Here is a 14,190-nt window from a genome sequence, read left to right as displayed (position 1 = left end):
AAAGCAGCCTCGGAGCGGCTCCTCTCGCCATCCCGCCCTCCACTCGCCGAGTGCTGGAGGCGGCACCCAATGGGACGGCGGGCACAATGTTTCCAAACACAGCACTCCCTGCACGCTCCCCGCCTCCGCGCGGCAGCGCGAAGGCGGCTCTTCCGCAAGACAGCGGAGCCGCCCGGGCTGCCGGGAGCGGGGTGGAGGACAGCGCAGCCGCTTCCTGCGGCCCTCCGCGGATAGTCCTGCAGGAAGCAGCCCGAGCTCCCGGCACGGCCTCAGCCGGGCGGCCCCGGGACGGGATCGGGAGGGGGAGCGGAGGGGCGGGGCTACGCAGAGACCCCGCCTCCCACCACGCCCACCAAGCGCGGCGGCTTCTCCGCCGGGGGGCGCGCGGGCGGCCCGTGCGCCACTCCCGTGAGGCTCCGCGGCGGCGGCGGCATTTAAACCGCGGCGGCCGTTGGGGGGGCGTGTGACTGTCTCCTCGTTCCCCGGCGCTGGCGGGCCTGGATCGCGGCGGGATGAGGCCTCGGGGGGACAGGTCGGTGCTGGGCAGCCCCGCTGTGGCCGTGGCGTTCCCGGGAGCTGTGTGCCGGGGCAGCGGCTACCGCTTCGCCTGCGAGCTCCTGAAGCACGTCCTGCACCAGCGGAACCAGCTCCCGCTGCCCTACGAGCAGCTGGCCTACTTCTGCCGGCGGGCGGCCCAGGTGAGGGGCGGCGGCCGCGGGGTCATCCCCGTGCTCGGAGGCGGCCTCTGGGCCGGCGGATTAGGGGGGGCCGTGGCGTTTGAGGTTTGCTTGAGAGCTCCTTTTCTCGCTCGGGGACTCGCACGGCAGCGTGCTTTATTTTTAAAGTAAAGCGCTTGTTGTGGCTGCATCCCTAAATGTTACCTCCTCTTTTCAAAACGAGGCAAAAGCAGAGGTAAATTCAGGCTGCTGAAGGTGCCGACAAATTGTTCTTAATTGCTTGTTTCCTGCTTTCTGCTCAAAGTGTGTCACTGATTTGTTTATTACCTCTAAGTAAAACTCCAAACAAACAAAATACCGTTAAGAGATTTCAGAGAGATGGCTGATCTTTGAATGATGGGCTTCTAATTCCTATTGGAATTCATTAATAGCGCGATTCAGATTCCAACTGAGTAGCTATGGATTGTGCTTTTGTGTTCCTCTTGCATCTCCTGATGTGGAGAGATGTGCGTCTTCCCCTTGTGGGTACCTATAGCTCTCAAAATGAACGCAAACTGCTTGTTCCTTCACTCTCTGGGATGGGCCATGCTTTCTGCAGAATATAATAGATGTTCATAACTGTCGGGGTCTCTAGCTTCTCAGAATGACCCCGAGGAAAGTTGGAAAGTCCCTCTTCCCAGCCCAGAGCTTGAAGAAGGAGTCAGGGCTCTTAATTTCTCGGTCTCAATGTTGTTTATTGTATCTTATCTATAAAATTCTTTCTCCTGTCCTGCCGAGGTCTGCTCAGCAAGACAGAGGCACTCTGCCTGCCCCCGGGGTGGTGTTATGTCTTTATACTAAAAACTACATATACAATGTTTACAATTACTTTCCAATACCTATCACCTATGTTAGACAATGAGCTTCTCTCTAAACCAATCTAAAAGTGCCAACATCACAGCAGAAGATGGAGGTGAAGGAGAGAGGCTGGACTTGCCAGATCCCTCCATCTTGCCCCCTGAACCCCCATTCTGAAAACCCTAAAATCTATTTTTTTCACCTTGTGATAACTTCACTATTATTCTACTTAATTTGTTGTGGCTTGCAGATCTTCATCTAAGGTTGGTAACCTGCTCCATGGGTCATAATCAAAACCACAGGCATTTTTGGGCTCTGTACTAGGGTCCCTGAGACCCCTGGCAGAGGTCTTGGCTGCTCAGGACAGAGGGATGTCCTGGGTCCTGACACATAACTAAATGTGTTAATGTGAATTTTTGTTTTTGAGGGTGGAGATGGAATTGAGAAACCGCATTCCCTGGGCCTGGCAAGCAGAAAGTGCCAGCAGCTGCTGACAGAGCTGGAGGGATTGTTCCAGCACCTGGAAGTCATGTTTAGTCTGACGCTGGTTCCTCGGGTTCTTTTCCTACTTGGAGGCAATGTCATGAACCCCAAGGAGCTCTATGAACTGAATTTGGAGGCGTTCTGTGAGGGCTCTGCTGAAGAGAGCCTCCAGACTGCGCCCTGTGTTCGCCAGCTCTTTCATCGCCTGTTTGTTGCTGACGTCTTCAGTGAACTTAAGGCTCTCCCTGTCACAGGCACTCTTGTCCTGCTCCAGGGCCACCGTGACTGTGGTGTTGAGTGGTTCCGGCCCAAGCTCAACTACCAAGTGCCGAGCCGAGGGAGGAAGCTGACTATTAAGTTGTCCTGTGATGGAGACCTCCATGTTAGTGCCTCACCTCCACAGCACACAGCACCTGCTTGGGAGGACTATGTCTGGTTCCAAGCACCAGTGACCCTCAAAGGCTTTAGTGAATGAATGGCTTCTGTAGAAATTTAACTGGAATATTGATTACTTTTTTTTTCTTTAGCTGTTAATGTTGGCAAATGTAACCATGTATTTTTTGAACCATGTCTGTCTGAATTTTTTTTTCTTCATGGTGTCTACTGCCTTCCTGTATCTTGCTGCGCTCCTATATTGTCTTTATTTCCTTTGTTGTCATTGAAGGCAAATCCACTTTAAGGCACAGTTGCACACAGGTCCAGCGATTCTTTAGGGACCTGATCTGTGACTCGGGATGAATTAATGTGTTGGGAATAAAACTTCCCTGCTGAGTGCTTGCTGAACTGGTACATGCTGGATACATCCAATCACCTCCTGAGTTTTAATATGGCCGTTTTCTGACCCTGCCTTTGCCATGTTACCCATAGGCTCTCTTAGGTGAAGTTACTTCCTGTAAAATAACTTTCTGAGAGGAAATCCTGCAGTCCTTAAAAGGTTCCTCACAGCAGAAAAACCAGTGGGCAAAACTGGAGCGGGACACAGAAGTAACATTTCAAGTTTCAGAAGAGGGATTTATTTCCAGATGGTAAAGAATAGGGCAGGATGAAGGCAGCCCTCTGCAGAGGGCTGGAGCTGCCAGGGCTACCGTGGAGATGGGCGGAGCTGCTTCCAGGGGACCCTGGCAACCCTGCAAGCAACAGCCGCAGCTCCCGACGCTGCCTCAGCTGCCGCGGTGTGCGCCCCACTTGAGTACTCAATTGCTTGTCTATTTGGTAATATTACACTTTCCTATAACTCACTTTCTGTTCCTCGACATTCCAAAGTAAGACTTTTCAGCAACTAAAAAATCTTGTAGCTAGTGCTGTCTTGGAGATGGAGAGAGACTGGTACCATGGAGGCAGGGTAGCAATAAGTAATTTATTTTTTATACTAATCCTTGCCTAACAGCCCTGACAATTGGTTAGATATAAGATTAAAAGTAAGCAGTTTCTTTGCTAAGATTAAGTTAGAAGTGCTGCTGCAGTAATGGAAGATTCTCTCACTCGAGGAAGAAACTTTGACTTAAACGTTTCTTAAATGCATAGAAATCAGGGGAAAGTGCTAAACTTGATCACAATCTTTACCTGCCAAATTCGTGTTCTTAGTCAGACTGTATTACCTAGAATCAGAACTTGAGTCTATTCTTCTGGGCTGGTGTCTACTGCAGAACAGGACAAGGAGAAAAGCCCTGAGAGCAGTGTGTTAGAACTAGATATCTGCTGGAGCTGTGTTCAGTCAGCTGGGCTATTATCTGTGCTGTAATGAGCTTTCAGTAGCTTGAAAGAACTCCATCGCATTTGAAGAGAAAGGTAAGCCTACTGGTAGTGAGGGTACTTGCTGTTACTGGTAAAAAATGCACAGTGGGGTGGTAAAAGCCCTTTGTGAAGAGGGTGAAGGTTGAAGTAACCCTCTATGCTTGGTGCATATTTTAACTTTGACTTCTTGGATGGAATGAGAAGTAGGAATTTAATTTGAAATTTCTGAGCTTGGAGAACACTAGAGTGCCCTCTCTGCAGTAGTATCCATTAATATCTGTTTACAATGTGCAGTAGCTGCTTCTTAAGCTTGTTATAGGGGAAAAACTTTGAGTGAAGAAAGCTGCCTATGTGTAGCTGCCCACTTGAATATGAAATCTCAGGTCTCTTGAAGGAAATATAACTTGAATGTAGTAGTGTTTGTGCTCAGGAGAATAAAACCCTTTATGCTTCCACCAAAGCTGCTTGTAACACATGTTTAAGAATGCATGTGCCCAAGTGTTTAAAGAAGCTTTTAAAACAGAAGCCTTGGCCAGTTCCTTTCACTTCTCTTCCTCATTTGAGTGCAATGTTACCGCAATAAACTGTTTACATATTCTGATATACTTGATGAATGCAGCAATGATAGGGTGCTGGGAACAAAGGAATACAAGGTGCTTTTTGGATTTTTTGGTTTGGTGTTTTTTTTTTTCCTTATGAAAACATTACAAGTTGATTTTAAAAATCAGGACTGTAATTATAATCAAAATAAAATGCTGGCTTCTATATGTGATTACTTTGAGGGATTAAACAAATCCAGTCTAAGGTTCTACCACTGGTAGAATCACTTGTTTCCATTCTATGCATATATTTCAACTGCAGGCTCACAGCTATTCCACTTTTCGGACAAACTGCATGATGTCACGTGCCAGAAGCTTTGGCTCCTCAAAGGCAGCAAAATGCCCTCCACGTGGCATGTAAGTGTAAGTGACAATGTTCTTGTAGACATCCTTTGCCCAGACACGTGGTACATGTACAAGCTCCTGAGGAAAAGCTGCAATCCCTGTGGGAACATATACTGCAAACCTAGAAGACATAAATTAATTGCATTGTTGAAACAAGTCTTGGGGGAAGTCTATAAAAACCTCTGTCTCTGGGAACGCATTCAGCGGGAGAAGTTTCCCTACTTTGTGCAGTGTACCTCCTGGTCTGCACTCCACTGAGGAGCTCCATTTCCGTTCAGATATCACTGAGTTTTAGAAGATGATATCTGTAGAGGTGCAAAGTAGAGCCAAGTTTGCGCACAGGTTGATCTTGAAATGCTTCCCATCTTTGAGCTTAACTTTTGTAAGCTGCAGTGTTGTGCTACATGACAAGATACAATACCTCTCTGAGAAATAAGCCAGCTCCTGTTTGCTTTAGAATTTGGCACCAAATGTGTAACAAATGACCCTCTGGAGAGGAAAGGGGCTGGTTCAGTCCACCAAGAAAAAGACTCCCCCACTTGTTTAGATGATCAGTTACTTGGAGAAGTCTGCTCAGCAACATTTTGTGGTCAGCCTGTTTTAGCATCATCACATCATCATCACATTATCACATCATCACAGTACCAGCTATCACGAGGTGCTGGGTTTCAAGTACCTCTCTCCAAGTTGCTACCCCAGGTTTGTGCTTAACTCTTGTAGTTCTTAGCTTATCCTCCAGCAAGCAGTAGCCTTCCTAATTCAGTTTATATTTCTCTCTTAGGATTGCCCATGATCTTCTGTTATGTTTTCACTGAACTGGGCTACAAGTCACATTTGTTTGGTGAATAAATATATAGACTTGTATTTTGAACACAAGACTTTGCTTGGTGCTTTAATAAGTCTTTTGCATTGTATTGGCTGCAAGCTACCTTGTGTGCATTACAGGTTCAAAAGAAAAGTGACCCTTAACTATATTTATCAAAAGCAAGTAAGAATTTGGACTTTCGTTTTTCTCAGAACTAATTAAATGTGCTGTTGTAAGTGATCTAACTGTTGACACAGGCAAATGTTTCAACCTCATTTGCAAATCTGCCTTGCAGCTTGCCTACAATTACCTGTCATGAATTCTTGGGTCCTTGGAAAAGTTTTCCTTGTAGTATCTCATTGAGGACACAATGGAGGATGTCACCCAATAAATCATCACATTGGTCAAAAGCTCATCAAGAGAGTATTTGCTGTTGAGAGAGAGAGGAAGAAATTTAACTGGAAGCTGTTCCTCAGTGCTCTATGCTGGGCTCATGCCCTGAAGAACTGCTGTCCCTCTTAATCTCCACTTATTTTCAAGCAGCAGATTAGTTGTCACTTGTGTGTTCAGGGCAAAACTGCCTGGTGCTAAAGCAGTAGCGTGCAGGCAGTCTGCTGTAAGTTTAAACTAGTGCTTGTCATGTCAGTCTTTCCTCCGTAAATTTCAGCTTTGACAGGCCAGTATTTTACCTGTATCCTCATATTAGTTCCCACCAGTCATTCTTTTAATGAGACTTCTCACAGAATAACATCATAACCTAACATCTTACCTTTCCAAGCCTCCATCATCTTTATGCAAAAATGAATTGTCTGTCCAGGTTGAGAATTTCTCCATAATATATGCAGCAAGCCCCACTGGGGAGTCATTCAGTCCACAGCCTAAGTGAGGAGAAGAGAAGACCTGTTGTAGTTGCCTGGCACTGCAATACTTCAGTGCAAGTTAAACTGGACTTTCATGAAGAGTTCAGAGTTTTCTAGAGAATTCAGTAGAGTCTGTATTTATCTCTCCCTTATAGTACTTTATTTGTGACAAATGCCCTGCAGAGGAATTCTGTCTGTATCTGAAGGCACTACAAATTCAGATAATTCCTACACAAAAGAAGCTGGGAGCTAAGGAAGTTCCATTGGCTTCTTGGAGATGTGTGGCAGAAGGAGCAAATTCAGATGTAAAGAGATGGCACTCTGAAAAGAAATTTCATATAAAATATTTGGGACCATTATTGTGCTTAGGATGGGATGTATTCTGATTCTAAAATATGTTTATGAAACAGGGCTAACAGGAATGCAGCAGATTCAGAATATCATGAATATAATGGATTCTGTGGTTTTGCTTTTTGTTTTTTTTTTTAGAGTTTGCGAAATTGCCTTAATCTTTGATCCAACCAATTTTTGAGAGCACTACCCTTGACTCATGGATTCTCTCATATGGGAGCAACCAACTGAACCCACTTGAACTATGACTTTCTTAAACTGCTTTGAACTTTGTTGATATCAGTTTTTATTGGCTGGTTTTATCAACCAGTCACTTATAAACCAAAGCTTGGATAACTGTCAATTTCACATCCAATTATTAACTTTTTTTCCTAGATAAGTTTGGATCTTGTTAATGGGTATAAGTGTCAGCACAGATTTTTGTGATTCTCTCCCTCCCCTGGAATTTGTGGATTTATTCCTGTGCTTGGATTCTCACATTGACTAGTTTCAATCCTTTTCTTAAGGCAGTTCAATTTCTTAAGAAAGCTGGGGAAGGAGTCTCAACAAAATATTTTTGGCAATTATATAAGTTCCATTAGTGGATCAGCAGCTCTTTGATTCTGCCAGAGCTCTGATTCTTGAAGCATGTTTTCCCTGTGATATTATCCCCTGTGAATTGATTCTCCTTGTTTAAACAATTCTGTCAGATTCCTGATCAGAGACTAGACATACTAATCTCCATTTTTCTGTGGATACCTATAGTTTTTGGCCCTTAAAAACACCCAAGCAACCAGAAACACCACCACCACAACTCTTCCCCACCTGGTATATTGTTTATCTCCTTTTATTTCTTTGGGTTTGCAATCACTTCAAGCAATAATCTAGGCATTCACTGACATTCCAGTTTGAGCTGCTTCTTCTTTGGTAAACTGCTGGCATGGGGGGGCTGTTTGTTCTCTGGTCTACAAATCTGACACCAGCCTGAGACAGCTCTGCTGTCTTTCCTGATGAGGGATTATTTCAATAAAGCAATACCCCAGAATCCTTTCTAGTGGGGACTGATGCAAAGAGATCCTTTAAGCGTTATGAAATGGCCATATCTTTTCCTCATAGTCCTTATCCACTGGGCCCAGGACGTCAGCATTCTGTCTTTTCAGGTGTTTGAGCTTTGTCTACATATTTGTAATTTTCACATTGCACCTCTTTGCTTGTGATATTTTTCTTGTTGTCAGCCCCATTTACTACACAAAGCTTCAATTTCAGAACCCTGTGTTTTGCTTTTGAGAGACTCTATGGAAATGGGTTCATTCTCAAGGAAAGTGGTGTGCTATTTAAAAGACCTTGAAAAGATATACTTGAAATTTCCATCTTTTTTTGAGTGGTTTCTTTTAGCTTCATTTTATACAGTTCTCATCCCCATAAACTCATTACCCCCATGAGTCTTGCACTCAAATCACCAGAACTCATTGCTTCTCAAATTTGGCTGGCCTTTGTTTTCATGTACCACAAGTGAATGGTGTACCATGTTCACAGGGATACAGAGAAGGAACATTACCTGCAGTGTCTGGTTTGGTGGCTTGGATGTGTAAGTATCCAGACTCTCGTAGGACATCAAATATGTTCTTCTGTATGAAAGGGTAGAGACGTTGAGCATCTTCCCTACTGAAGCCTACAAGCCATGGTATATAAGCCCCAAGCATTGTACGAATCATCTTTCCCAAGCCTTGTGCGGTGATGAAAACAAGATTTAGATGAAGCCCTTTCACAGACCTAAAAATAAGTTAAGGAATAGAGGGTTATATCAAGCCATTTTCTGTCTCCAAGTTTTCTAGAAAACAAGTATGACTGCAGCTGTGAGATAAACTGAATCAAATACACCAAGACCTTCAGGTTCATCATGATTTAAAAAAAATTTCAATACAAAGCATATATATGCAATTGAACATACAGGATGGGGTTGTCCCTGAAGGAAACAGAGCAGAAGGGAATGAGAAGCAGGGCAAACAGAAGGTAGGACTATGGAGCCAGAAGGTAGGCAGCTGGAGGCAGCTTTTCTGCACTGATTTCCTTTGCTACTTACTGTGGCAGCATCTGGGCCATGTTAGTGGTAATGCGAGATCCCCAGTCTCCTCCCTGTACATAGTATTCCTTGAAGCCCAATCTGTTCATCAGCTTATGAAATATCCGAGCAGTTGCTATGGAGTCAAACCCTGTAGGTAAAGGGAAAAACACAGGAGACCTGTTGGTCCCAGTGTTCCTCCCCTGGCCAAAGACTATGACTTGACCGAGGCACGTGTGTGTGGGGCTGTGGGAAGCAACAGTGTGCAATGCTGCTCTGCCTCACTCCTTGGCAAGAAAGTGAACGCAAGATGAAAGAAATTCAGTGGAAAACGAAATAAGACCTGACTTCCAGTACTGCAAATCTCCACAGCCAGCCCCAGAGCCTCAACCACATGGGCCTTAGTGAAGAGCGAGGCATCTGCACTACAAACTGCAGTGCTCAGGGCTGCCTGGGATAGTTGAGGTGTTTGTTACTCCAAAAACTGCAATTCCAACAGAGCCTTTTAATTGCTTACCTTTCTGGTGAGATGCCTCTGAGAAACCGTATCCTGGGATGGAGGGGCAGATGACCTCAAACACCACATCACCCTCGTTCAGGCCATGCTTGGCTGGCTCCGTGAGCAGAGGGATGATCTTGTAGAACTCATAGAAGGAGCCGGGCCAGCCATGGACCATCAGCAGAGGTCGAACAGTTTGACCATGAGGAACGTAGGATGGCTTCACATGGATAAAATGGATATCAATCCCTGCCACATACCCAAGAAATGAAAATTAAAGCTCTGGGACCACAGTTTCTGCTCTACATTATCTAAAAGGAGGGAGGCAAAACTGTAATTAGAATCTGGAGCAGAAGTTCCACAATCAGCCCACTGCAAGAAGATGCCTGGCTGAAAGGGAATGCCTGGCATAGTATCAGTTGTCTCATCTTTTACATACAGACAGAGATATTGACCCCAGCCACAGATATTGGGGTCACTGGAGATTAGCATCCATCTCCTGAGAAACTGGACTCATAGTATATAAGAACTGCACTTGAATGTATACCACAATGGGGGTAAGAGACATGCAAAAACAATACAGTAGTTAAAAGAGAAACATGAAAAAGGGCATGATGGAAGGCTAACATAGAGATCAATTACATAAAGCCTTTCTACCCTAATCTTGAGATCATTTATGTAAAGTAAGCTCACCTGGCTAAACTACTGTGTGGTGGGGAGGGATATTCCAGCCTCAGTATGGCTAAAATTCACAGTTTTCAAAGGTGGCTTCAAGGCAAGCACTGAAGAGCACCTCATCATTAGTTAGCATGGGTTAGCCAGATGAAGCCCATCTTGAAGCAGACCTAATCTTATTGCCACTGTGTAATGGTCTTAATTCCTATAAAGTTATTAATAATAGAGCCTCCACTAGTTCTATTTCACTTGTATCACGAAGCTGTTATACATAGGTTATCTCAAATGCTGTCACATTTTACATCTCCCCCTTCTTGCTGTGCATTTCCGAGTGAGACCTGCTCAAGGCACAGAGGGCCCCTCACCTTCAATGGTGGTGTGGAAGTGGGGATATTTGTTCAGCACTTCCACTTGCTTGCGCCAGTCAAACTGATTCCTCCAGTAGGCCACCACCTTCCGCAGGTAGCTGGAGTTGAAGCCGTAGTGGAAGGCAGCTCCTTCCACGTGTGGTGTGAAGCGGAACCGATCCAGGCGCTGGTGCAAATCCTGTGGAAGGGAGCCCTTCTTGCCTGAGTGGCCAGCTGCTGCCATGTGCCCTATGCCAGGGCAGGCACAGACAGGCTGTCCTGGCTCTGATGGCTTTTGTGTTGCTCTCTGGGACACCACAAGCCCTCCTGAAGAAGTGCCATACTCTAATTGACCACCTGATATTGTTTGTATGTGGAATACAATTTTCTACAGGTTACAAGTTCCCCATGGGCACCAAGGAGTACTGGATCCTACTCTTGGCTTGCTACTAACTCACTTCAGGGTTTTTGTTGTTAGGAGCTCGGCAACATTGCTGGCTCGGAGAATAAGAATCTCACCCTGAGTTGCTGCTGGTCAGATAATTAGAGACAGGCATGCAGGGATGGAGGAACTATGACTCAGTCAAGATACCTCCCTCTTCAGCCTTACAGCCCTTTCCTCTGTGGAAGCCCCTCGATCCTGCCCTACTGGTGCCACTGCTGTCCCAATGCCCTCCTGCCCTGCCACACCATCCACAGACTCACTGTCAAAGTCTGCTGCTCAAAGCATGGCCTTTCTGCAGGAGAAGCCCCAGCTTGCACAGGGGGGCTGCTGTCCCAGAAAGTCTTTAGGGAACATTGCAAGGGACTAGAGCTCAAATCCCCTTCGTAAAGAATGGTGAGCCAGAGCATCATCTAATGGAGCTGGGTAGCTGCCCTGGCACATGGAAGTGCCCTGCTGTCAGCCCCAAGGCACCACCTTGAGGCAGTGAGGTGGGTGATGGACTGCCTCCCCTTGCCGCTTTCTGCCCCTCCTTACCCCCCAGCCAGCTGTACCTCGATTTCTTTGTCAGATGTTTCGATCTTGAAGGGACGGATGCTTGTGTCTTCTTTCCCTTTGGGGGGCCTTTCGCCTGCGCCCCACCACCCATCGCCCATGTCAATAGTCTTGATCTTGTGTCCAGATCTGAGCCAGTAAAGCAGAATCCCTCCAACCCCCAGGGCGGCTGCAGGGATCAGGACTGCATTCTTCTGAGAATAGTCAAAAGGCCTGGGGAGGCACAAAATTGCTTGTGTTCAACAACAGCAGTGTCAAAGGGACATGCTGAGGCTTGTTTGCACATCCATAGGGACTGAGCAGGGACAAATGCCTCCAAATCCCAGGCAGTCAGCAGGGACAGGGCATTTCCATTATTTTTGAAGATCACAAGTAAGATTTCGGGCAGGGTTCTATCTACCAAGGCTTCTTAGGGGTCTCAAGTCCTTGCTGATCAAAACTCTTCCTTGTCCCTTTCCTTGTGAACCAGGATGCCCAGGAGGACAAAGTTCAATAGGATACAGGCCAAGCTACTTTGAGGCAGGTACTGCAGTGAATGAGACAGTAGCAGCTGGACTTGTCCAGGAATAAAAACTGCATGGGCAGAGTGGGCTGAGGAGCAGGAGGAGAGAAAAAAGTCTTCAGCTGCTAAAGAGAGCTAGATGTGCTGGACATGCTCCTCTTGCCAGTGCTTCATACACAGATCCCCTACAGGGATCTGTGTATGAATCATCTCTTAGGGCAATCCTGGCTCTCCCCTGTAGCTCTCAAGTAAGGAGTGTCTGCTGGTGTCCCTGTTTCTGTTCTGAACAGCAAGGTGCCACACTCGAGTTGTGGGAGCCAAGCTGCCCGAGCTGGAGTTGACAGACGTGCAGTCCTAAATGTAGTGTACCTTCCCACCCTTCTGACTAGTGTTTCAAGTTCCCCAGCTCCTCTTGGGGATTAGTAGAGGTGTTGGAGGCTCCTGCAGGGGGCTGCAAGGGGACTGTGAGTGAAGATTTTGTTGCTGTTGCCATCCAGAGTACAGAAGGGATGATGCTGTGCCCCAATCAGGCACTAACCAAAAGAGGAGATCACAGCACAGAACAGCTATTCCACTCACCTGATCCGGGACACGATGCTCTCCCTACAAAAGGGAAAAAACCAGAAAGATCCTTACAGTCTGATAGTGTTGTCCTATTCCAACCCTTCTGGATAATGCAAAGAATGTCCCCTGCCAGCACCACTCATTGCCCAGGGATGTGACCACAAGCTCTTTAGCCACCTGGCAACATCTGCCACTATTTTTCGAACTCTTTGGATAGGATGGGCAGAGAGGGGCTCACAAAGCATGGCCTCTGTACAAAGAGACAGTGTTTCTGGGCTGTGCTTCAGCTAGATAATTTGTTGCCATAATATTCCCTCCTTCAGCAGAATTTAGATGAAAGGCAGTAAACAACTGCATAGGTGTCCTTGCAGTGTTTCATCCTGTGAGCAGCTGTGTAGCTTCAGCCAAGAAAATAGTTTACTCTGACTGCTGTGTTGCAATAGGTGCACAGCCTCAGCAGGGCAATTCCGAGCTCCAGGGCTGTTCTGCTCCCAGCCATGTGGTGCTGATCGCGCTGCAGGGCTGGCACCAGCAGAGGCTTGTGGACCCCTCCCCGTCCAGAGTTTAAGGAGTTGCTGTGCCTTTGACACTTCTAGCTACTCCTGACTGAATATCAAGCCTTTAGGTCTCCCCTGTCTGCAAGGAAAAGAAAGTATCCTCCTCGGTTCCCTTTAAGCCTAGTAGCTTCTGGTACAAAAGCACAGTCTAAAATCTAGCAACAATAGAAGCAAGTCTTGTTACTCTGCCTCGTGGAACACAGCTACATTAGGGAGTTCTTTGGTACAATAATTATAGTACTTAGAGAAAACAAACCAAAGCAAATGCCAAAAAGGAAAAAGACTTGCTAATCCATGAAAAACCAACTCCACTGGGTGTTTGTTATCACCTTGTTTCCCCCTGCTGTCTGAAGCTCAGAACCTGGAGCCTGTAATGGACATCTCAGTAACTTCCGAGGCAATTTGCTCACACTTGCTGAAACAGCCTATGCGTGGTTTTTTTTTCCCTTAAATCACTTCCAGACATGGAAGAACAGGGCTCCTAAGAACAGACAATTTATGCAACAGGTAGGAATATTCCCCTGCACTTACATCCGGGAGGTCGGTGAGCAGAGGGGTGAAAGCAGCTATCAAGGCAGTAGCACAAGCCCCGCACTGCCAACAAAGCAAGGCTGTCCCAGAAGCAGCTCTCTGAGCGACACAAACCAGGCTCAGTGGATCAACACCTCCTCCGCACTCGTGCTCAGAAGATCTCAGCTCCTGCTCCCACTCTCCCACGACCTGGTGACCCTCCCGGGGCTTTCACACACCCCAGGCGCAGGGAGCCCGGTCTGGATCCCCGCTCCCGTGCCGAGGAGATCTCACCATGCGTTTGGAAGGCTCTCCCGCCACATGTCTGCCGCTCCTTGGCCGGCCGCTGCTCCGACACGATCCCAGCTTCTCTTCTCCGGCTCTCTCTTCCGCAGTGACGTTTTATCGGGGACTACGCAAACTACATCGTCCGTCAGTGCCACCTATGGCCCGAGGGTGCAGCTGCAGACCGAGCTGGACTCAGACCAAGCCCTGCGTGCAGCAGGAACAGCCCTGAGCGCCAGGGCCGACTGGACGCGGCAGTGCCGAGTGATGTGCCAATGCCGACTGGACGCGGCAGTGCCGAGTGGACGCCGAACGCACCGAGAGCAGCCCTGCCGAGGCTGCCCTGAGCTCCTCCGCTCGGCCTGTGGCAGCCCCCCGTCCTCACAGCAAAAGCCTGCTGGGTTATACAGCCCGTACAGAGCCCTGTAGCGGGAACTTCCGCCAGCAGCCCGAGGGAAGGGATTCTTCACTCTCCTCAGCGCTCCTGAGACCACACCTGGATTGCCACAGCCACTTCTGGCC

General features: G+C 47.2%; 2 protein-coding genes across 3 annotated transcripts; one reads left to right on the top strand and one right to left on the bottom strand.

Annotated features, from left to right (window-relative positions):
* The first annotated feature begins 410 nt into the window (after positions 1–410).
* MAD2L1BP (MAD2L1 binding protein) lies at positions 411–2,562 on the top strand. Its single transcript, XM_059841283.1, has 2 exons — positions 411–698; positions 1,942–2,562. Exons 1-2 carry the CDS (start codon positions 513–515, stop codon positions 2,470–2,472), a joined length of 717 nt encoding a protein of 238 aa, XP_059697266.1. The 5' UTR covers positions 411–512; the 3' UTR covers positions 2,473–2,562.
* A 1,826-nt stretch (positions 2,563–4,388) lies between these two features.
* Positions 4,389–13,810, bottom strand: LOC132324794 (epoxide hydrolase 1-like). Of its 2 annotated transcripts, none has more exons than XM_059841280.1 (10): positions 13,678–13,810; positions 12,332–12,355; positions 11,250–11,463; positions 10,272–10,452; positions 9,250–9,480; positions 8,754–8,883; positions 8,229–8,443; positions 6,250–6,358; positions 5,791–5,910; positions 4,389–4,796 (listed from the first exon to the last, which is right to left on the bottom strand). In XM_059841280.1, exons 1-10 carry the CDS (start codon positions 13,704–13,706, stop codon positions 4,601–4,603), a joined length of 1,449 nt encoding a protein of 482 aa, XP_059697263.1. In that variant the 5' UTR covers positions 13,707–13,810; the 3' UTR covers positions 4,389–4,600. The 2 variants fall into 2 exon arrangements, with proteins under 2 accessions (XP_059697263.1, XP_059697265.1); XM_059841282.1 differs by lacking the exon at positions 13,678–13,810 and adding an exon at positions 13,405–13,425.
* Positions 13,811–14,190: the final 380 nt, after the last annotated feature.

This window comes from Haemorhous mexicanus, chromosome 3, assembly GCF_027477595.1.
Source record: "Haemorhous mexicanus isolate bHaeMex1 chromosome 3, bHaeMex1.pri, whole genome shotgun sequence".
In the NCBI taxonomy this organism is placed as follows: Eukaryota; Metazoa; Chordata; class Aves; order Passeriformes; family Fringillidae; genus Haemorhous; species Haemorhous mexicanus.
This window is presented reverse-complemented; position numbering and strand designations above follow the sequence as displayed.

Bases quoted from the DNA above. Each gene is read 5' to 3' on its own strand.
- MAD2L1BP (XM_059841283.1), top strand. From the start codon at position 513: ATGAGGCCTCGGGGGGACAGGTCGGTGCTGGGCAGCCCCGCTGTGGCC. The intron at 699-1,941 runs GTGAGGGGCGGC...TTTGTTTTTGAG, and splicing joins TCTGCCGGCGGGCGGCCCAG to GGTGGAGATGGAATTGAGAA.
- LOC132324794 (XM_059841280.1), bottom strand. From the start codon at position 13,706: ATGTGGCGGGAGAGCCTTCCAAACGCATG. The intron at 8,444-8,753 runs GTAAGTAGCAAA...ACTTATTTTTAG, and splicing joins ATGGCCCAGATGCTGCCACA to GTCTGTGAAAGGGCTTCATC. The intron at 5,911-6,249 runs GTAAGATGTTAG...CTCTCTCAACAG, and splicing joins GATGATGGAGGCTTGGAAAG to CAAATACTCTCTTGATGAGC.